This window comes from Aspergillus versicolor (genome assembly GCF_001890125.1).
Source record: "Aspergillus versicolor CBS 583.65 unplaced genomic scaffold ASPVEscaffold_15, whole genome shotgun sequence".
Taxonomy (NCBI): Eukaryota; Fungi; Ascomycota; class Eurotiomycetes; order Eurotiales; family Aspergillaceae; genus Aspergillus; species Aspergillus versicolor.
The window spans coordinates 127402-148890 of NW_024467538.1; the positions used below are offsets into that span (position 1 = coordinate 127402).

Genomic DNA, 21489 nt, shown 5'->3' on the forward strand with positions numbered 1-21489 from the left:
GTCGAGGTGACTGCAAGACAGAGTTGCACAGGCAAGAAACGCATTGTCAAGAGCGGCCTATATGAGGCGAGTCTGCGAAGAAAGATAATATTGAAAGGGTGGAAATATTAACGTTAGAACATCTACAGAACGAATTTACTCGGGCAGCAGGGACCCTTTTATGCCCGAGTTTCAGCATTGCTACGACGGACATCGCCGGCAGATCCTGATTTCGTGGTGGTGAGCGAGGGCCAGTTGCAAAAATTATAATATAGACCCCCACGGCGGCGAGCGAGTAGAAATATTTATATATTATATACACTTCCGCCAAGAGACTATCCAGTGATCCTTTCCATTCTCAGAATTGATTCGATTGAGTGACTCTTCAGCTCCAGGCGCCAGCATTTCCAGCAGTTTGCAGCAGGCACCACTGTTCCAGAAATCTTCTGTTCTGATATACTAGCATCTGAAGACAATTCAGTAATTTACCAATGACAATTAATGCACTACTTTCTAAGCTCAATAATGTACACGATAACTCGAGAGTTACCCTAATTCGCTGTGGTAGCTTATTTCCCAAATCTGAAATGATCCTGGCGAGTCGGCGTCGAGTCGGCATCATTGACCTCCAGATGAATGTCTGTTTTCATCATAATTCCCTCTGACCTGCCCTGCCCGGCTATAATGTTGTCTTGGCTCCCATTCAGGTCAATTGTGTCTGAGAGTCGGCGGCGGTTAGTGGGCCGCGAGCTGAGTCGATATGTCCCACCAGGGCCAGAGGGATGACCATGACTGTTGCCTGTACGACCGCTGGAGCCTAGGAGTGCCGGTGCATATGTCTTCACAAGAACTGATAGCGAGGGGGCGGATCCACAGAAGATTGCTGACAGGCAGTTAGCCCAGCTCACCAGTATGTCTATGAGGGGAGTCCATACCAACGTATATCTCGATACTGCACCAGTTGAGCGAGTCTGCTAGACTGTAGTATTGGTCTGGATTGTGCGCCAACTTCTTCACAAAGTCATATCGGACGCAGCCAGCTGAAGTATTATTAGCATGAGGTATGTGGACAGGGGAAACAAAAGCGTACCTGCAATTGACAGAATACCGAGGCCAAACACTCCAAACAGGGCTCCTTTGCGTCTCTAAATATTGTTAACATTTGATTATAGTCCGATTGGGACATTACACACAGTGGAAATGCGCACACCCCAGAGCATCGGGATGGGGGCGAGGTAAATGCAAATGTCGGTGATGATATTGAGGATACCATTTGCCTCGTAAAAGACCTGCTGCGAATCTACATCCATGCATTTACCCTCAGTCTCTCCGGTCAAGTCCCAGAACTTGGCCGGTGGGAAGCAGGAGAAGGCCAGGACGAAGAAACTGGCAATGGTCAACCCAACGACGACGAACTGGAGGCCGTACACGATCCATTTCATATATCGACGGTGGTCCAGTCGGAGGTAAAAAATGAGCAGCGACACCTTGACAAATCCGAGGGAGAGCACGTAGATGACCCGGGTCGAGTAGACGCTCTTCAGCATTGGCACCATGGTTTCGTTGGGGATGTCATTAACTGGGCCCAGTTAGCAGATGGAGAGCTGCATATTGTGTAGGCCTGCTTACCGTGTCTTCCGACTCCATAGTAGGCAGCTATACCTGTCAGCCTGGACATTTCTGTGCTGTAGACGAGACCTACCTGCCATAGACGCTGCCGTTAACGCAAATGCCAGTATCTAGGCAGTTAGTGAGAGCAGTGCTGAAGTCGTGCAGGTCTACTCACCGATCCAATAACCATCAGGACTCATATAACTTAGTCAACTGTTCCGCAATATAATGCCAGCACTTACCATCATCAGTTCCCAGCGCGTGGAGCATCACTACTCGCACATACACTCGAGCCGCAATGACTGCTGAGATGAAAGCAACAAAAGCACCCCCGACGCCAAAGACAGACGCCTGTCGGGAGCCTGACTCCAGAGACCGTGTAGTTAGAGGACCCATCGTTCATGTGTCTGCAGTCTCAATGTCGCCCCTGCTGGACAGGGGTGTCAGCACTTTAAGGCCATTGGCATTTCGCAGACAGGGGAAACGCCAGAGCTGGGAATCGTCAATCAATTCCTGCTGGACGATCGTTACTACGCATGGCTGGTCCACTGACAGGGATTGGAATCGATCACTGAGCTCGAGCTCAGGCTTGTTTGTACTAAACCGGTCTGGAGCAGGAGAGGTATCAGGTAATCCTTCAAAGCGGGACGCCAACACAGTGGCCCACCAGCATCGGAGATTGCATCGCCGCTGGTGAGATGTCTCCCTATTCCCTGTCTACGATGGCCCTCGCTGTGACCGATCCGATATCTTCCCGCATCTTCTCCGGGGTAGTTGGAATGGGGTATGGAGGCTGAGATACACGCGCGGGAGAGCGATGGGACGGGGAGCAACTGACGACAGACACCATCCTGGATGAGACAAGCAGCCGAGACGGTTGTCTCAGACCCCAGGCGTTGGAGGTGACAGCCGTTAGCGAGATATGGAGATTGGAGAGGCGGAACAAAGTACCGGCTGTTGTTGCACGGATGCTCTCCCCCGGCCATCCATCGCCGGCTGGAGACGTGTGCGAGTCGTGCTTGGGCGAACCCACTGGGCCCACCGGGTCTTACATGACTGATGTCGCCCCCGTGAAGACGGCCGAGAACAGGCAAAGCGGCTCAGCAATGCCGCAATGATATCCACTGGGGCTGCGCTAGGGCTGTGCCACCATGCCGCCGGCGCTTGGCTTCCACTCTGTCGGTGCTGCAGGTGCAATCAATGCCCTTATGGGAAGGAGAGCTCATTAGCCGAGCCCTCTCACGGTTCATACAGCAGGATTGTTTGCTGAGACGGCCGTAAGCCATCTGTCCTGCGAATAACGATCGTCAGTGGACAGCGGCCCGCGAAGGAGCAGCCCGTCGACCCCATCGTATCGAGTCTCTCCACTCTGACATTACTCGCAACAGAGTTAGGGGTTTGGGCATATAAGGACGTGCGAGCTACGGTCGGCCACGGGCCTGTGAGCCTCGAACTGCCTTCGTGTTTTGGTAAAACAGCGTTGCAAGATGATCGAGTCCCAGAATAACGTGGCCCTCGTCTTCGGGGCCAGTGGCATTTCCGGATGGGCTGTTACCAAGAATCTCCTCTCGTATCCCTCTGCGACGACCTTCTCCAGAGTCATTGCACTGACCCATCGCCCGCGAACCGTCGCGGACAGCGGCCTGCCCCTGGACCCTCGTCTGGAGCTGTACTCTGGGGTTGACCTCCGTGCAAACCTGGAAGATGTCAAGCAGCAGCTGACGAGCAAGATCCCTAACTTGGATCAAGTAACCCATGTGTATTACCTTGGTGCGTAGTCCAATGCTGGACAGCGAGTATCCCAATTGCTAACGAGTATGTTCGTCGACAGCATACACCAACGCCACCGCGTACTCGGAGAACGTCATGGACATAAAGAACCTCAACGTGGGAATGACATTTAATGCCGTCCATGCGGTCGACCAGCTCTGTGCGGGCATGAAATTCTTCCTCCTGCAGACGGGCACAAATGTAAGCTGGTTTGCATGGTCAGATAAACCCACGCGACTAACAGTAATGACTAGAACTATGGTGTGGCCGTCTTCCAATACATGGACAAGATCGAGATCAACCCTCCTCTGAGGGAAGACCAGCCTCGAATCCCCTCGCCATGGGGCGATGAAATCTTCTACTACGACCAGGTCGACCTGATCAAGAAGGCCGCGAAGGGGAAGCAATGGCGGTGGTGTGAAGTCCGTCCAGACCAGATCGTTGGTACGTTCTATTATGTCTTTTAAAGTAATTACGCTGATGCAGTTTGATTTGTTAAAGGGCACGTCCCCGCCGTCACCAGCATGACCTATGTTGAGCCCATTGCTCTATACCTCTCCCTATACCGGTATATCAATGGACCGGGGGCGCAGGTGAGGTTCCCTGGCACACAGAAGAACTTTGTCTACACATTCACCGAGTCCTCTCAGGACATCATCACTCGGGCGGAAATCTACCTGTCAGTGGAGAAGCCCGAGGAAGCCAATGGGGAGGGCTTCAACATTGCTGATACCGACACCCCGGGGCCGTGGTCCGTCAGATGGCCGATTCTGGCCCAGTACTTTGGGCTGGAGGGTACAGCCCCCGAGGGAGACGGCTGGGGGGAGATTGACAAGTGGTGGGCAGAGCACCAGGGCGAGTACCAGAAGATGTGCGAGGAATATGGCCTCAGACAACGGACGGTAGATGAGGCTACCTGGGTTTTCGTCAAGGCTGGGTTCACTCTCCTCGACAGAAACCGAGAAATGTGCCTCGACAAGATTCGCGGGTTGGGCTTTACGGAGGAGCTGTCCATCGGTCAGGGCCATTATCTTGCATTTGACCGGTTGGCAGCAGAGCGCATCATCCCGGAGAGAACGAGCGTGTCCAAGGGGGAGTAGACTATATTGAACCTTGATGGTGCGAATATGGCCAATATACAGCTAAGACCATATAGAATATACTAGATGAATTAAAGATCCTATTATCTACAGCAACGGACCGAGGACAGCCTTAGCCAATTTGAACTATCATCAGCCTCAAATGGACAGTTCCTCGAATTTGCAGTAAAAGTGCAGGAAGGAGTACAGCTCAATACAGCCACGGGACGATTTTCCATCGGACAATCCGCTTGTACTCCGTCCAGTCATTCCCATACTTCTTCGCACACATGGCGTCGTCCCGACCTTCGCGGTGGATCAAGAGAATGGCAAAATAAAGGACATAGAAGTAGGTAAAAACCATGCCCCAGCCAGCTGCGGGTCCTTGAACTACCAGTCGGCCATCCAACATCGGAATAGCATCGCCTACAGTGCTGCCTGCCGGGAGAATAAGATACCCAGCGAGTGCCGTTGGCAGACTGAACGGGAGAGACTGCATCCAGTCGCCAAAGTAGTTGACGTGTCTAGAGATCCCCCACCATCCAGCTGTCAGGAGTCGAGTGCCGCGCTTAGTTTGAATATAAGACAGCTTAGCCACGGCAGGGTTATTGGGATCTGTTCGGAATACGTGTTTCTGGGTATTGGCAGCCCTAAATATGTATATCCCAAGAACAAACACGGCGCACATGGCCGCGATGTGGATCCAGCCCAGATGCACAGGGTATGTCGAGAGGTAGCGACACTGCGTGGAGTACAAGAAGGGAACCCAGGCAAGGTCGCCAAAGGTGAGCATGAAGCCCATGCCGTCGGTAGTGATGTCCATCATGGTCAGGATGCTGGATTCGCCGTACTGGCTGCTGAAGACGTAGTACGCCTGGACGAGCGCCGTGAATACAATGCTGTCGGAGATGTAGCCGTAGTTGCGGTACTGCTTGGCGATGAAGGCCAGATCTATCAAGGCCCACAAGGTCAGGCCGGGGCAAACTTCGCACCATGTCTTGATGTCGATTTCTCCAAAGAATGGCAGAGTGACGCGGGGATTCAACTCGCGACCGATGTAGAAATCATAGACCAGGTTCCCCGTGGTGCCTCCAGCGGCCAGCTCGCGAAGGTCGCGGTTGGGGTATTTAGTGTTGACGCTGAAACTGTGGACATAGAGAAACACAGATAGAGCGTATGAGATGATAATATTGGCAGTCAAAAGCTGGACATAGTTATCGGTGATATAAGTCCAGACAGCGAAGTGGGCACCGTGCAGGTACGTCCCAACAGCGCAGATGGTGAGTGTAACCATACTGGCAGAGAACGCTAGGATTCAGATTAAAAGGTGTTCAGAGGGCGCGACAGAGCTGTATACGTACAATTGAAACGATATGACAGCGGGCGGTCATGGTGGACGAGTTTGGTGCCGTGAACAACGCTGGCAGGCAGAAGTCTCCAGAGAAGCAGGCTGTAAACATAGTAGCCGAGAGTGGCAAGGAGGACTTCCCAGGTGATAAAGCTGCTAATGCTGAGATTTGTATCTGCCTTGATATTCTCCCAAGTCAGGGCACGACCAGGGAGCAGCGATGGAATGGGACAGCCAGCGACATCGTTGCAGCCAAACGCGAACGAATAGAGCAGCAACGGGAGGCCGAACACAATGCCGGCGGCACCAAGACTGCAGCGGGTTAGATATGAAGAGTGTCAGGAGAGGGCTCTTACGGTCCGCCAAACTCGTACTCAACCATATTAAGAATTGAGTGAGTGTTGTGAATGTTGTGAATGAATGTTGTCTGGAAAAATTAGGAGATCAAACAGCAAACAGAGCAAACAGGGCAAACATGACAAACATGCAAACATGCACTTCTCAACGCACACAGTCGGCTGTTTGAATGACAGCACAGCCAGACAGTCATTAAAATGCTGTATGTTGATGATAAGCTTAGAGTAGATAGATTGGCTGTTTCTCGAAGGTGGCTGTGCGGACTAGTGGTGCAAAATCATTCACCGGGGTGAGACATGTATATATATATAACACCGTGTTGTGCCTACTCGATACAAACTGTCAAAGGGACAAAAGCTAGGCGGGCCATAGGCACTGCATACAGACATCATCAAAGCGACTATGTCTCGCTGCATCTGACCCTTGGTGAGCGACATTAGAGTCTCCGATCATGGTGTCTGCAATTAAGCTTACTCGTAGCAGATCAGCGCAGCTGCAGATCCATTCCAGGGCAGGCAACTCGTGGCCAATCCAATAGTCAGAGATACCAAGTCAGAACCAACTTTATCACTTTATTGAATGATTGACCGAGGTAGGGGAAAAGCGTCGTCTCCACTGCCAATCGCCCCGCGGTCTTCACTCTTTGGATGCGGGGATCCGGCGTAATAAAGCCCAGGGGTCTTGCCAGCTCTTTCGAAAACAACAAAAAAAAAAACACAAAAACAACTGGCAAATGTCCATGTCGGCCTACACAAGAAGGGCGTCCAAGGCCTGTGCCTGGTGCCACGCCCGCAAGGTGCGCTGCGACGCCACCACCCTGGGCCGTCCCTGTACGCGCTGTCGCCAGGATGACCGCAACTGCGTGATGCGGAAGAAACTCAGCACAAAGTGAGGCTGTCGAAGAGTAGGACTTGTGCTGGAGCTAATTGCTGAATAGCCCGAATCGCCAACGCACCCCGCCAGAGCCAGAGTTGGCCTCTATGCCCGTCGCTGTTCGCCTCGAGCGTGCCCCGGCACCCACGTCAAGCCACGATAACCACGTTCATTTCTCCTCATATCCATTCCTCGACTTAAACGGCTTTTCGTCGATGACCCCGGAGGATGTCGCGTTTTTGAACTCCAAGGGCTGTCTGCAAGTCCCTGCTCCTGTCTATCTGGAGGAGTTTGTACGACAATACTTCCTGCACATCCAGCCCTGCACCCCCATAATCGATGAGTCGGTCTTCTGGGATTTCTATCGCAGCGATCCTTCTGACCCGTCGACGCCTATACTCTCGCTTCTCCTTTTCCAGGCAATGCTGTTTGCAAGCTCTCCCTACATTTCGGTTGAGACGGCGCGGCTCTGTGGATTCGACGACAAAAGGAATGCTTGGAATGCGCTCTATCAACGGGGAAAGGTGAGTATATCGCGTCCAGCCCAAGAGTTCTACTGACAAGTGCAGTTTCTGTATCATTTCCAGAGCGGCGAACCAGAGCTCGTCCGGGCGCAGGCTGCCCTGCTGTTGACCTTCCATACCTCTGCCAGCCAGCCCCGGGCTGCCAGTCTCTGGCTCACCCACGCAGTTCACGCGGCCTCCGAAGCGAGCCTTGATAAGGAATTGTATGAAGATGACCACGAGGCAGTAGAGGCAATCCGCAGTCGACTATGGTGGTCAATCCTCATCCGAGACAGAAGTATTTCCCTGGGGCTTCGCCGCCAGCCTCAACTCTCGTCCCTGGAATTAAAGATGCTCAAAGATCTGCCTAGCGAGGAAATGTTTGAAGATGAGATTACTGGTTCTCGCGTATACGACCCAGGCACCAAACGAATGCTCTTCATCGTCTTCCAAAGCCAGTGCCAGCTAGCACTTCTGCTCACAGAGATGGTCTCCGTCGTCTTCGGCACCCAGGGCCTGTCGTTGCCCTTGTTATCCCCCGAGGGGCTTGAGCATACACTGGGTGTTCTGAGTAGGATCAGGATGTCGTTGGAACTGTGGAAGCAGGAGTCGCCGTTGCCCCATACTCGGCACTCTCCTGCCCACAGCGCTGTCATCAAGTTCACGCAGTTGACAATGGTGTACTACCAGTGGGTCTCCTCTGTTAAAACACCCGTGTATATTTTAACAAATTTGTAGAACAGCTCGGATGGAACTCGCCCATTATGGAGCCTTGTTAATCGAGCGACACCGGGACTACGTCGGCGGGGATTATACGAAGCACCTTTTCTACACGGGAAATATGCTTCACGATGCGACAACTCGCCTGGTCACGCTTCTGGAATATTTCAGTAATAAGAGCAAGGTTCAAATCCTGCCTCTCACGATGTAACGTCCTGCATCCACTGTTTTTATCGAGTTATTGCTGACTGACTGTAGAGTCGGATTCATGTCGATGCCACTCATTCTCAGCGCAATCAACTTCAACCTGTCGTCGACAGATAAAGAGCAGAGGTCTCGCCGTCTGCCTCTGGAGTGCCTTTGGCAGTTGATGTCGCAGTCACGCCGAGTCTACGACGTGACTGATTTCATCAGCAGCCAAACCGACGACATTCTGCATCTGGCATACCTGACATCCCAACAAGTATTTCGCGACACCGGCCCTGTGACGCCTGCAAGTGCGAGTGATATCCGAACCCAAACCCAAACCCAAACCCCAGGCAGCTGCGCAAGAAATGATATGCAAGTCGGAAAGGGCCGAGTCAAGAACTGGCACGACGCCTTCCTACGACATACGCGAGCATACCTCTTGCTAGCCACCACCGTCGATTATTCCATGTCTGTTGGTCGACTACCATCGAACAATGCTTTGCCTGAGCTGGTGTGTGTTATCCCGTCAGTGGGAAAGGTTCAAATGCCATGGATATCACAACCGCGTGCCGCTCGAATCGAGGCGAGATCGAGACAGGTTGCTGTTTCAAGAGAGGAAGAAAGCGAGGAATTGGCAAGTCCTGACACTGTAGCAACCTCAAGTGCTATCATATCAAGTACTGAAACTGGAACTACTCCAGCCCTACAAACGGATCGCGGGTCTGTTACGCAGTTGGACCCTGTCGAGAATGGCGGCGGCAGTTCAAGTTATGACTTCGACCACAGCTCACTCTTGCATGTCAACCTGGACTATCTGGATCTGGATGTTCTTGTGAATGAGTCCCCCATTGTAGAACAGGACAATATGGTGGAATGGAACCAGTCCCCGCAACTGAGCTCTACCGTCGCGATGGAACATCCTCTGGCAACATCAGATCTTTGGCCTATGACGGGCATGAATGCTTCTTCCGACACTAATCTGCACGGTCTATTGGAGGACGGCCTCGTAACTCCGGAATTTATGTGCTCGTGATGGGATGGCTGTAAATGGGGTCGCTGTACATTATGCATTAAGTGGAGTTTGCACTATAACCTTTGTCTATAACCTTTGTCTAGAAGAAGATCAAGAATCGTCGACGCCCGATATATGCCCGATTCATCATCTCAGGCTAGAGGACGATCATTTAGCCGTGAAATACCGAGCGGTTGGTGCAGGATCGGGGGGAAATGCCGCCCAAGCCAGCAGGCCCGGAAGAGCCAGAGAGCGGGGAGGGATCTGCTGCGAATGCAATTACTCTTCGTCCTGTACTCCGTACTCCGTAATTGAGAGTCTTCAGACAGTCTGCGAGGAAACACCATTGGGATTCAGACTGGCACAGTTGTCTCCTCAGATCGGCCCTGGACCGCCAGAGGGGATGGGGATCGGCGCCATAAACTTCACTAGACCGACCCAGATATTCCCTTTCTTGTGTTTAAACCAATCGAACTGCCTGAATTAAAAGCCTTCTCGGCCTTCAGCCCCGCGTGCACTCGGTGCCTCGATCTCCTCGGCTTTCTCGGTCCCTCACGACGCTTCGCCAGCCCTACCCCAGACCTCCAATACAGGCAAATCTTTGTCTGGGGAAGTTGGGATGCGCCCCACGGGGACACCAGTGAGAGCGTCTTCGGTGGGCGATGATGTAGGTTCTCCGTGAATGCTATATCTCTAGCACTTACATGTCTCTTGCAGATACCCCGAGCCATCCAACGTTGCGCAAGCCGCAACATTTGCACAATTAACTCTACGACGCTTCATCCTGCAATGTCTGACACTACCACGCTTCTTCGTCGGTCCAGAGTTCAGCAACCAGGTTCCGAAGACTGGTCGGTACAATAACAATAACTACCTGGCCCATCCCTACTACGTTAAGCCTACTTTCAGCCACCGGTGGGGACGTATTGCCTGGATGACCTGGGCCTTGAAAGGTATTATCCCTAGTAGTAAGAGTGGAGGGAAATATCTTTCCGAGAGATACCGATTTGACGAAGTAGGCCCGGAGAAAACAAGAGGCGTTGGAAGGAAGCAGACGGATGAGTTTGAAGAGAGGATAAAGTCTATCCGAGACATGGGATGTCCGTTGGCTGTCAGGTAATGTTCATATCTACGTCGTTGATGTAGGGATGAGAGGGCTATTAGACTGGGTAGATTGATATACCGGGATGGCTGTAGACAACATATCATACCAAGACCGGGAGATTTATTACATTAAGAGTTGACATCGGTCCATCCCCATAGCCGACGTGGATTGTCCACGAATAGTCGCTGAACCTGTGCCTGGCTCCCTGCCCATTGCAGTGTCTGGTTCAGAATAGCCTCATCGTCGATGTCGCGATAGTCCTGAGGAACCAACGGACCACCAGGCCCATTGCCCTCCTTACTAGCAGTGTGAGGCCAGTCACTGCCAAACACCACCATATCCGGCCCATTGAGCATCAGAGTCTCCGCAACAACACGCATGTCGCTGTACAAAGGCTCCTGTTTTGAGTTCTGATAAGGCGCCGAGATCTTCACAAAGAGATGGCGACTCCGGACAAGATCAATGAGCTCGCGGAAACCAGAAATAGTAAAGGGATCAATGGTATTTCTGGGGTCATTTGTTCGCGATCCCACCATGGCATGCCCGTAATGGTCCGCCACGACTCGTACGCCGAGGGTTGGAAGTATAGAGTAAAGGGCCTCGTAGGCACTGATTGGGAGCCAGAGCTCCAGGACCCAGTCGTGGACACGCGCAATACTTGCAGCTCGAACTACGTCCGCGGTGATCTTGTCGTCTGTCCCGGTGGTTCCGTAGTTAACTCGAATACCGCGCACGCCAGCGTCGTGGAATGTCTGTAGCGTCTTGTTGTCTACCTGCTCATTTAGATCGAGTACGCATACACCAACATAGCTTCCATTGAAGGAGCGCAGGGCATCGAGAAGGATAGTGTTGTTTGTCGCGTACACACTGGGAAGCACGACGGCAGCATGGTCAATACCGTGGGAGGCTTCAAACTTGGCGGCGTGTTGACGAGTTGCTGGCTTGGGAGTGTAATCTGACAAGATAAGAATACGACTTCTTTGCATGTGCTTGCAGCCTACCTCTGTCGGGATCTAGTGGGTATCGGTCTGGCTCGATGATGTGTATATGCGAGTCCCTACAGTTGTTAGTTAGATGTCGCTCTTATAAGCCGACAGAGGCATACCATGCGTGCTTGGGAACTGTCAGCCCCGTACTGACAGTGGCAATTGCCATCAGTAGGAGTATCTTCATAGTGTTAGACAGCTTCGACGGTGTTTATAGCAAACTCACCAACCGTATACTGAAGAGCCCGTTCATCGCTGTGGCTGCCGCAACCCTCAAGTTCTCAATCACCCCTTCCTACCCTCCATTTTATAGCCACGACCCCTTAATGTTTATTTTACTCGGAAAGATCCGCTTCCCCAGACTGAAACCCCGCAGCACCCGCTGTCACATCCTGTTCCCACCCGTAGGGCGATGTCTGTGTGCGCAGTGTGGACCGGTTCGGCTATTAACCGACGGCCTCTCTTTCCCTCCATTTTCTCCTCCATTATTCCTGCTTCTTGCAAAGTCCCCATTCTTTCGACGCTGCGGGTATTCAGCCTTGCGTACGAAATTACCGACTGCGCCGAGAGAATAAAATGCAGGCTCCAGGACGCACTCCGTATCGGACGGATCCGATGCGGGCTCCAGCCGCCACAACCCCGTCTCATATCCGGAGCCAAAGCCAAAGACAAAACCCTGCAATTCGGAGTCCGCTTCGTCGCAGGCCTTTGGCATGTGTACGTTGCCGTCGGCGAAAGGTCCGATGCGATGGAGCAGTGCCGGCCTGCTCCAACTGCGCTAAAGCCGGCGAAGAGTGCTTCGAAGGGCGGGCGGCATCCGCGGTGTCCAGGAGGTTTGTGACAATGCAAAGACAAGAGGCTAGATTCTAACCAAGTGTCCTAAATGTAGCCGGCTTCACTATCTCGAGAAACGGGTGCGTGAGCTCGAGGGGCCTGGAGACAATACCCTCATGCCGCAGACCCCCGAGCTCTCGGACAACAACCGAAATGTCTTCGCTGATGGTCAGTCCAACAATCCAGGAACAGCGCCTGTTGCAGGGAATCCCTCCTTCAGCAATGGACAGACACAGACGCCTGTTGGAGAGTCGCCGGCCGACTCCATATCGAGTCAGATCACCCGTCACCAGCCCCTGGCCCATGAAGTCGGCCTCCTATCGCTTTCCAACACTACAGACCCAAAATATCTGGGGCCCTCGTCTGGTATAACTTTTGCACGTCTGATATACGAGAGTGCTCCACAATCCCAAGGTCTGCCCCTGTCGTTTCTCCGAGACCAGGAGCAGCAGCAGCAGTATAATATCGTAAACCCAAAGCAGACTGCACTGCCTGCAGATATTACTTCAATTACCCTTCCTCCTCTTGCAGATTGCCAGCAGTATGCTGATGCCTTCTTCGATGCTACGCTTTTCTTCCCGTTTATCTCACAGGACGCCTTCTACCTGCTCCTCGACCAAGCTCAACACTTCAACGAGACATCGAAATGGGACAGCCTCCTTCCAATCCGGCTTGCTTCGGCGCAGCTTCTCCTAATTTTGTCACTGGGGGCCCGCTTCCTCGAGACCAGACTAGGCGCTGATTACTCTTCGTCTGGCTTGTTTCTGTCGGGGATGGAACACTGCGCGAATCTGAATCTTCCAGAAAGTGTCGAAGGGGTTCAGGTTCTCTTGCTGATGGTTCTGCACAGCTTCTACAATCCAGAGGGGCTGAATGCCTGGTATCTGCTGCATACAATCATCGCGAGCTGTCTGGATCTAGGGCTTCAGCGTCGTGATAGCAGTATGTTGGTTCCTATATCTTGGTAGTCTGTTCGTGCGCTAATGCAGCGATAGATGGGCGTGAGAAGACACAGCTCGTACGTAGCGCCGTCTTCTGGTCAGCCTACTCGATGGATCGCACACTCACGACTATCCTGGGTCGGCCATTGACACTGCGCGACGAGGCCATAGATCAGGCATTCCCCGGACTTGAGGGCAGTGATGAAGTCGAGGAGGCAGCGATACAGTGGCACCAAAACAATACCCAGCCAAATCAACAGGCCCAAGAGATAATAAAGTCACCTTACGTAGCTTGCGTCTACTCTCTCCGCTTCGACAGGATAGTTGCAGAGATAAAGCTCATGATCTACCGCGTGTCTCGTTCGCCCCGGCGATTTCCCTGGCCGACGAACCTGGACTCCTGGCAACAAGAGACCGAAGAATCCTGCGTAAAACTTCTATCTGAGATTCGGAATTGCCAGCGAGGTCGTCCTAGAAGCGAGACAAACTCCCTGTCAGGAACAACAGTGCAGCGACTGGAGCTCAAGTACCATCAATGTATAATGTTACTCTACAGGCCGAGCCCCCAGCTGTCACATCCCAAGTCAAATGCCATACAAGCGTGCTTTAACAGCGCAATGGCCATTATCCAAATCAACGGAGATCTCCACCGCTTCTCGAATATGGAATGCTCCTGGCTGTCAGCCCACTCTATTTTTGTCGCGGCAATTACCATGCTCTACTGCCTTTGGACCTACCCTGCTGTTCGGGGTGCAACTCCCATGGCAGAGTGTTTATCCCGCGCAGAGAGGGCTCTCCAGCTTCTTACCTGTCTCAGTCAGTGGTGGTCAGTAGCTCTCGAGCCGTGTCAGAAACTTTCACATCTAATATCTCTAACCCATGAACGTTCTCACGGTGGATTGGACAGCCTCTCTGGTCTCGGACCGGGTGGTCTGCAGGAGGGAGCACCGGACGCGGTCAACTTTGTACCCCCGGACGACGGTAGGTCGTTACTGATTGATGAGCTTGGGATCCTGCGAGATCTCTTTGACCTTGGCTGGTTGAATGAATGGAGTCTTGATACCGCACCGCCAGCTTGGGATTCTGATCAGCTCATGGGACTTTGAGTATCATAAAGCGTATATAACAAATTAATCGTAAATGCATAGTCTTCGGCAATGGAGACGGTAACAACCTCCACTATTCCATTAGTTAATTGCATAATGTTTTACCAATTGTTTAATTCCATTGAACCAAGGCCATCGGCCTTTTACCGAATCTTGTGGAGCAGCCGAAAATCGGAGGCCGCTGGCGTTTAAAGCCGTTTATCCCACAAGTGTAATTATCAAATCAGCAATACCAAGAAATCTGAACAATGCCTGCAAGGTCCGAAGACATTATCGACCGCTTGAAGCTATGGGGGGCATGCGACGTGAGTCTAACCCAGCCAGCGCCTCATATAGAAGCTGATTACCGCAGGTGGCCGATGGGCTCTCCAAGCTCAAGTATCCCAACGGGGGATTCCTGGAGGGTCTTACTATATACTCGCCCGAATTCCAATCAGGGGAAACCAAGATCGTTGGTCAGGCCTTCACCGTGAAATTTGTGCCCAAGACAGATGAGGCTGCTCCTAAGCTGAGTGGGAATTACGTGCGTGCATCCGCATTCTCGACTACAGACAGACCTTTATTCTGATTGTTTAGATTGACATGATACCACGCGGTGCTATCGTCTTTATTTCCCAACCACCGCCCCAGGTAAACGCTGTGTATGGTGGCCTTATGACTCTGCGCGCGCAGGCCCTCGGTGCCGCAGGTGTAGTGATAGACGGCCGAGTTCGAGATCTCGGTGAACATCGGGCTTTAAATTTTCCTGTATGTTTCTTTAAAATGACTGTCTCTATATCCACTAACACCGGCAGCTATTTGCCAAATCTGTTGGCACAACAGCTGGCGGGGAGGTCTGTCGGCCATCGGAAGTGAATGTCCCTGTAAGACTGGACTCGCAAAATCAAGAGGCTTGGGTTCAGCCTGGTGACTACATAATTGGCGATTTGAACGGTGTTGTACGTCTGCCGCAGGAATTGGCGGAGCAGGTGCTTGATGCCATTCCCGCTATTGCAGAGGCAGATGCAAAGTGTGCAGAAGGTATTAAGGCTGGAAGGAGTGTCCAGGAAGTGTTTAAGGAGTTTCGCGGGAGATAGACTAGTCCATACCGGTCCCATGTCAATAATTAAAGTGTACTCTCGTGCTGAGTAGTATTAACGCAGTAAAATGGGTTTATTGTAGAGTCTGCATCGATGTGACTCAGAACGTAAAGACCACACTAACCAACAGACAACCCAAGGAGTAAATAGATATGTGATCCCGTCCGTAAAAGATCGAATATATTCTGACAAATTCAACATGCCATTTCTCTCTACTACGCAATGTACCGGAATCCCTCCCTACGCGCAACTCGCTCCTCCTCCGAAACACCTGCAATTTCCCTCTGACTCTGTCCTCTCATCTCCTGCGTCACAGAGGACTCTCCTCGCTCCAGACGCTTGTTAGCGCGAAGAAGGATGAAGCGCATGAAAAGCGCGAGCACAATCACGCCGACCGAAAATGCCGAGTTGGCGGACATCGCAATCACATAGCGTGGAGCGGAATAGTCAGGGTAGAAGTAGGATGAGAATATCTGCACATATGATAAGTATAGTTTCCGGTATTTGGTACCAACCAGCAGTTACCTGAGAAATGTTGCCAAACGCGTTGACAAAGGCCACAGCAGAGGCACGCTTGATTCTGGGCCGCAGCATCGTCTTCTGTGTCCAGGCCAGGACGACTGCATTTGATCCATGCCCTCCAGCGACCATCAGGACCATTGCAAAGTAGCGGGCACCGATGTTGAGGGTGGCTGCCGCAACGACGAAGCCAATGATGGCAACGACCATAGGCCAGATGGCATGGAGCGACGAGTTCTGGAATCTATCGGCAGACCAGTTGTTGGCGATCGAGACGACCAGTCCCAGCATGTATGGAGGCACCGTGAGCAGCAGGGTGTTGACTGTGCTGAAGCCCAGGGTCTTGACAACGGCCGGGAAGAAGTTGGACGTGGCACTTGCAACCTGAATGCAGAGGAAGATCAGGGCAAAGACATACAACCGCCAGTCATTGAAGGCCATCTTGAAGCCATAGCTCCAGCGCTCGTCGTCCTCATCTACCTGGCCAGCATCGGATATCAACCGCCACTCGGCCACCGCACGCTCTTCAGCGCTCAGCCAGGGAGTGTTCGATGGGTAGTTTGGTAGAACGAAGAGCGCGATCAAGGCAATGAAAACAGTAGCTGAACCTTCAATAATGAAGATCCAGCGCCACGACTCCAGCCCTCGTGCTCCGTCGAGACCACCCGTGATACCAGCCCCAATGAGCCCGGAGAATGCGCTTCCAAGCTGAGAGCCTGAAAACAGAAAGGCACTGCGCACTCCCATCTCGGAGCGCTTGTACCAGGACGAGATGAGGAATAGTGCACCAGCTATCGATCCAGTTAGGAGAGTGGAGTAGGAGGATATAGAAACTTACGGTAAAACGCAGCTTCCACGAACCCAAGGAAGAAACGGAGAGCATAGAGACCTCCTGCATTTTGAGTCGCTCCAACAAGGGCAGAGAGGGATCCCCAGACGGCCATCACACAGGGAATATAGACGGACGGTCGCAGATGCGCAAGGAAGATGTTGGAGGGCAGCTGCATAAGGACATACCCGGCGAACAGGAGAGCCACAGCCGTGGCGTACTGCGTGCTGTTCATATGCAGAGACTCCTCGATCCCGGCAACCTTTGCTGCTGATATATTGTTCTGGAGGCATATTAGGACTAGGTAGATGTTTAAGAGAATCAAGACTCACCCGGTCCAAATAGTTCATCACAAAGATCACCCAGACGCAAACCAGCAGGCGTATATCCAGCTTTCTCTTCAGCCTTTTCTCTACGGCAGCGAACTCCTCTGGGCTCATCATCTGAGCTGGAGCTAGTCGATTTGGTTCGAGACCCTCCTTTCCTGCATCCTCGAGATCGGTATGTTCTACCTCGAGTCTCGTAACAGGGTCCGTCTTGGTCTCCATCGTGACGTGATCCCACCACAAATAAGGGTATATACAAAATATAGATAATGAGAATATTAAGAACCGTATTAAAACATTTTCATACTGGACAACAGCCTGTTTAAATATTGTTCTTCTTGCAGACCTGCCAAACCCCATGGGGCTGGGGATCTACCCGCCTTAGCAATACATCTCAAGGCCTCCTGGAGTAAACTGACTCGTGTCCTCATACGGTAGCCCTCATTAGCAGAATAGGAAAAAGAGACGGACTCGGAGCCGAAAGCGAACGGCAAGAGACCGAAGACGTGGAGACTCCGATATCGAGACTGACTGCCCTAGCACTACTTGGGGAGGCTGTCAATTCAACAATCCTCGCGCGTCTGAGTATCTCTTACAGTTCTCGACGCTCATTGAAGTGACAAAATCATCGATCTCTATAGCATAGTCTGAATACCAGCTTCTACCGCCAAAATGACTATAGTACACATGGGTATGTTCAATCCCCTCCAGCATGTCGCAGCTAACACCAGTCTAATATAGTCATGTTTAAATTTCGACCTGAGGTGTCACGCGAGCACAAAGAGACGTTTGTCCAAGAGCTCAAGAAGCTGAAAGAGCTGGACTGCGTCAAGGGACACCGTCTGGTGGTAGGAGGCCCGTCTATCACAGACCCGATAGAGCGGAGCAAGGGATTCGAATTCGCCCTCCTCAGCTTTCATGAATCTCTGCAAGATCTCGAAAAGTATCAGGCCAGCAAAGAACATCACTGGTACGTTGCGAAGCCCGCTGTCGAAGCATTACTGATAAATGCAGGGTCACGAGCACCTATATGTTCCCATACAAAGAAGATCTTGTCCGGTTTGATTTTGAAGTCTCTTCTGAGGACGAGCATATGTTCACGCCATTTCAGCCTAGCAAGTTCTAGTTAACTGCATGGAGGACCCGATCGTTACATTAGAATAGAGAATCAATAGAGTCACCCAAAGTGTGCAGAGCCGAGTCTTGGTAGACAATGAAACAAGACAATTAAACAGCCATTAATATGTCTCCAATCACCTCTTGTGTCCAGTTATCCATCTAATAAGCCGTAATATGCTATCCATTTGGTAGTGGGTAATGGCCGTCGGATCTAACCGACGGACGGAAAATAGCCGTCCGGCATATCGGTTACACTGCGCGTCTCATTGCGTCAAGACCAGCATATCTGCCTATTATCGGAGTTTAACTTGTTATTTATTATTAGCAACGATCCCAATCACATAGTATAACCAACCAGACTGATCGTACCGGCAAAATGGCTTCGGTGAGTTCAACCTTGTATCGCTATACTTTATATTCTAAAACTAACAGGCATGCTAGACAAGATACTATGCAAACCCGGCCGAGGCCGAGCAGTTCGCGACTTCACTACTCATCAAGGCGGGACTAACGAGCAAAGACGCGCGGTCAATGGCCGAGTGCCTAGTGTTGGCGGACATTCGCGGCGTGGTAAATCTCCCTGGTCTATTGTGGAGGTGTATCATCTAATGTGCGATTAGGACACGCACGGTCTTGCTCGACTCCCCCAATACCTAGACCGTGTGAGCAATGACAGGGTAAAAGCCCAGCCAGAGATTAAAATCACAGAGAAGACCCCAGTGGTTGCCCATCTCGACGGAGACAATGGGTTCGGCTTCGTTGTCGCCACGCGCGGCATGGCAGAAGCAATCAAGCGAGCTGAGATTTATGGCATCGGGATGGTCACCGTCAATCATTCCAACCACTTCGGGATGGCCGCGACGTACGTCCTTCAGGCGTTGCAGGCAAACATGATTTCGCTGGTTTTTACCAACTCCGCGAAGCAGATGCCTCCATTTGGAGGGAAGGAGACCCTGCTGGGGATTTCGCCGTTCGCGGCCGGTGCTCCTACAAATTCTGAAGTTCCATATATTCTGGATATGGCCCCCTCTGTTGTCGCGAAGGGCAAGATCCGTCGTGCTGCGCGTCGCGGCGAGGCTATCCCGCTTGGCTGGGCTTTGGATGCAGATGGAAACCCAACCACTGACGCGGATGTCGCGTTGAATGGCAGTATGGCTCCTATTGGAGGGCCAAAGGGATCGGGCATCGCAATCCTCATGGACATCATGTCTGGCGTTCTTACCGGTGCGGAGTTTGGTGGCCAGGTGGGCGATCAGTATAAAGATACAAAGCCCCAGAATGTCGGACACTGCTTTATTGCGCTGAAGCCGGATGTATTCTTCAGCACGGATGATTTCAAGGCTCGCATGGACACACTCGTCCAAAGGGTTCACGGGGTGACTCCTGCGCCTGGGTTCTCAGAGGTGCTTTTCCCCGGCGAACCAGAGCATCGTCTAGGCGAGCAGCGACGCAAGGAGGGCATTCCATACGCCGACGCAGAGAAGAATCTGTTTACGCAGTGTGCTCAGCAGTATGGCATTCCTGAGCTGGCTCTGGCAGAGAGTCCTCTCTCAAGTTAAACAGCACTATACTTTTTCCAATAGACAATTATTATAACGGTCCTCCGTCATAGGAACAGCTGACTCTTACACCCGTGTATTTGGAGTAGTTAACCTTCGGATTGAGCTTTACTGAAGCATTCCAATCACTATTCACTGGCGGGTTTGTTAATGCTGTGGAAACTCGTTCGGACCGCTACCGAAGACATCGGATGTAACCGATGGCCGATCATCGGAGAGGCAAGTTAACCAGATGAGCCTGAATCGAGGGACAATCAAGGTAAATTAAAGGCGGATGATATGCCTCTAACTCATGGTGTATATGCAATAATTTAACATGCAGCCCCCGAAAGACACCCCATACCCAGAGTCCAATCTCAGCTGGCGAATACTGAATCATGCCAACGAAAATGGATACGCAGTCGGGGCTTATAACTGGTATTGCAAGCCGCCTTGCGTTCTTAAACCAGCTAACTGGCTTTCAGTTACAACACCGACGGTGTCATGGCGGTAATCCGGGCTGCCGAATCCCAACGCTCGGCGGCAATCATCCAGTTATTCCCCTGGACAATGCATTTCCAAGGGCCAGAATTCATTCGTTACGTGACCAGGGCTGCTCATTCAGCTAGTGTGCCTATCGCAGTGCATCTGGACCACTGCATCAAGCCAGATGATGTAGACCTTGCATTAACACTGCCTTTTGATTCTATCATGGTCGACGCCTCAACAGGGGACGACGAATTCAATTCTCGGTTCTGTAAGAGCATTGTCGACCGAGCTCGCTCTGTGAATATCACCATTGAGGCAGAGATGGGCCGCATTGAAGGTGGCGAGGACGGCCTTCCTACTGTCGATATGGAGGCCGTGATGACGAAGCCCGAAGATGCAGTGGCTTTTGTCCGTGAGACAGGCGTTCATTTCCTGGCTCCTTCATTTGGCAATATCCACGGTGGATATCCTCCTGGCGGAGCAGACAAGGCCTGGGACCTTCACCGGTATGCCACCATTGTGACTGGCCTCTCAATGTCACTGCTAATTTACGTCCAGCCTTGCTGCTATCGGGAGTTTAATATCTTCTCGTACACCGTTGGCCCTTCACGGAACGCATCCTGTCTCAGATGAATTGTTCCGTAAAGCCATTTCCTGTGGCGTTCGAAAGGTCAACCTGAACCGCACCGTGAGAGACGAGTATACCCAATTCGTTGCCAGTAATGCCGGCACTCTGGAATTGACTGCACTCCAGGTGGAGGGGGTGAAGGTTTACTGTCACTCGATTGAGCGCATGATGGGTGTTCTGGGCTCTGCTGGGCGATACTCATAGTTAACATCGCAGCTACGTTTATGCGGTCTTTCAGGTTGACAGTGATGTGGCGGGGAATGCTAGAATTAGCTCGCATATTAGACCGTCCTATATTCTATTGGCTATTTACTTAGTGGGGAGTTGATGGATACGGTGATATGTTGTATATTCACTTACATTGTCAACAGGCAATCAGCACTACAAGGTGTTGGCTCATAAGGAAAGACTACAAAACAATACTGGAGATTCAGTAACCAAATATTCACGTCAGAACTGCATTGCTCTGGTTGTCTCCCTTCACTTAGCCAGACTCTAGCTATATATCTCCCGTCCTCTGGTAGAATGCCTGCGAGATTGTTTTAAAGA

The 21489-nt window shown here is 51.8% G+C and overlaps 12 protein-coding genes across 12 annotated transcripts; 8 read left to right on the forward strand and 4 right to left on the reverse strand.

The window, feature by feature from the left end:
* Positions 1-548: 548 nt before the first annotated feature.
* On the reverse strand, positions 549-1986 carry ASPVEDRAFT_143825 (uncharacterized protein; the record flags this gene model as incomplete). Its single annotated transcript, XM_040807947.1, has 7 exons — positions 549-862; positions 915-1019; positions 1070-1111; positions 1169-1558; positions 1609-1677; positions 1762-1785; positions 1833-1986. 7 exons carry the CDS (start codon positions 1984-1986, stop codon positions 549-551), a joined length of 1098 nt encoding a protein of 365 aa, XP_040673912.1.
* A 1091-nt stretch (positions 1987-3077) lies between these two features.
* ASPVEDRAFT_34326 (SDR family oxidoreductase) lies at positions 3078-4460 on the forward strand (the record flags this gene model as incomplete). Its single annotated transcript, XM_040810844.1, has 4 exons — positions 3078-3360; positions 3422-3561; positions 3615-3804; positions 3862-4460. The coding sequence occupies 4 exons, from the start codon at positions 3078-3080 to the stop codon at positions 4458-4460; spliced, it is 1212 nt and encodes a 403-aa protein (XP_040673913.1).
* Positions 4191-6188, reverse strand: ASPVEDRAFT_179335 (uncharacterized protein). The gene is made up of 3 exons (XM_040808830.1): positions 6144-6188; positions 5801-6099; positions 4191-5747 (listed from the first exon to the last, which is right to left on the reverse strand). The coding sequence occupies exons 1-3, from the start codon at positions 6167-6169 to the stop codon at positions 4651-4653; spliced, it is 1422 nt and encodes a 473-aa protein (XP_040673914.1). The 5' UTR covers positions 6170-6188; the 3' UTR covers positions 4191-4650.
* A 444-nt stretch (positions 6189-6632) lies between these two features.
* ASPVEDRAFT_155870 (Zn(II)2Cys6 transcription factor) lies at positions 6633-9697 on the forward strand. Its single transcript, XM_040808485.1, has 5 exons — positions 6633-7032; positions 7082-7541; positions 7587-8209; positions 8259-8447; positions 8499-9697. The coding sequence occupies exons 1-5, from the start codon at positions 6878-6880 to the stop codon at positions 9460-9462; spliced, it is 2391 nt and encodes a 796-aa protein (XP_040673915.1). The 5' UTR covers positions 6633-6877; the 3' UTR covers positions 9463-9697.
* Positions 9698-10353: 656 nt separating this feature from the next.
* On the forward strand, positions 10354-10565 carry ASPVEDRAFT_47355 (uncharacterized protein). Its single transcript, XM_040813763.1, has one exon. It carries the CDS (start codon positions 10376-10378, stop codon positions 10559-10561), a length of 186 nt encoding a protein of 61 aa, XP_040673916.1. The 5' UTR covers positions 10354-10375; the 3' UTR covers positions 10562-10565.
* A 52-nt stretch (positions 10566-10617) lies between these two features.
* Positions 10618-11794, reverse strand: ASPVEDRAFT_391090 (uncharacterized protein). The gene is made up of 4 exons (XM_040811846.1): positions 11763-11794; positions 11652-11713; positions 11548-11603; positions 10618-11501 (listed from the first exon to the last, which is right to left on the reverse strand). The coding sequence occupies exons 2-4, from the start codon at positions 11699-11701 to the stop codon at positions 10675-10677; spliced, it is 933 nt and encodes a 310-aa protein (XP_040673917.1). The 5' UTR covers positions 11702-11713; positions 11763-11794; the 3' UTR covers positions 10618-10674.
* A 150-nt stretch (positions 11795-11944) lies between these two features.
* ASPVEDRAFT_57338 (fungal specific transcription factor domain-containing protein) lies at positions 11945-14413 on the forward strand (the record flags this gene model as incomplete). The annotated part of the gene is made up of 4 exons (XM_040815325.1): positions 11945-12075; positions 12201-12365; positions 12422-13308; positions 13362-14413. The coding sequence occupies 4 exons, from the start codon at positions 11945-11947 to the stop codon at positions 14411-14413; spliced, it is 2235 nt and encodes a 744-aa protein (XP_040673918.1).
* A 248-nt stretch (positions 14414-14661) lies between these two features.
* On the forward strand, positions 14662-15507 carry ASPVEDRAFT_155873 (RraA family protein; the record flags this gene model as incomplete). The annotated part of the gene is made up of 4 exons (XM_040808486.1): positions 14662-14718; positions 14766-14936; positions 14990-15160; positions 15208-15507. 4 exons carry the CDS (start codon positions 14662-14664, stop codon positions 15487-15489), a joined length of 681 nt encoding a protein of 226 aa, XP_040673919.1. The 3' UTR covers positions 15490-15507.
* Positions 15508-15707: 200 nt separating this feature from the next.
* ASPVEDRAFT_144063 (uncharacterized protein) lies at positions 15708-17388 on the reverse strand (the record flags this gene model as incomplete). Its single annotated transcript, XM_040807959.1, has 4 exons — positions 15708-15965; positions 16018-16802; positions 16850-17123; positions 17173-17388. The coding sequence occupies 4 exons, from the start codon at positions 17386-17388 to the stop codon at positions 15708-15710; spliced, it is 1533 nt and encodes a 510-aa protein (XP_040673920.1).
* A 450-nt stretch (positions 17389-17838) lies between these two features.
* On the forward strand, positions 17839-18292 carry ASPVEDRAFT_89389 (Dabb family protein; the record flags this gene model as incomplete). Its single annotated transcript, XM_040818602.1, has 3 exons — positions 17839-17857; positions 17908-18136; positions 18181-18292. The coding sequence occupies 3 exons, from the start codon at positions 17839-17841 to the stop codon at positions 18290-18292; spliced, it is 360 nt and encodes a 119-aa protein (XP_040673921.1).
* Positions 18293-18617: 325 nt separating this feature from the next.
* ASPVEDRAFT_66264 (Ldh family oxidoreductase) lies at positions 18618-19883 on the forward strand. The gene is made up of 3 exons (XM_040815868.1): positions 18618-18670; positions 18727-18855; positions 18906-19883. Exons 1-3 carry the CDS (start codon positions 18662-18664, stop codon positions 19842-19844), a joined length of 1077 nt encoding a protein of 358 aa, XP_040673922.1. The 5' UTR covers positions 18618-18661; the 3' UTR covers positions 19845-19883.
* Positions 19884-20160: 277 nt separating this feature from the next.
* Positions 20161-21253, forward strand: ASPVEDRAFT_66265 (class II fructose-bisphosphate aldolase; the record flags this gene model as incomplete). Its single annotated transcript, XM_040815869.1, has 3 exons — positions 20161-20261; positions 20309-20818; positions 20871-21253. 3 exons carry the CDS (start codon positions 20161-20163, stop codon positions 21142-21144), a joined length of 885 nt encoding a protein of 294 aa, XP_040673923.1. The 3' UTR covers positions 21145-21253.
* Positions 21254-21489: the final 236 nt, after the last annotated feature.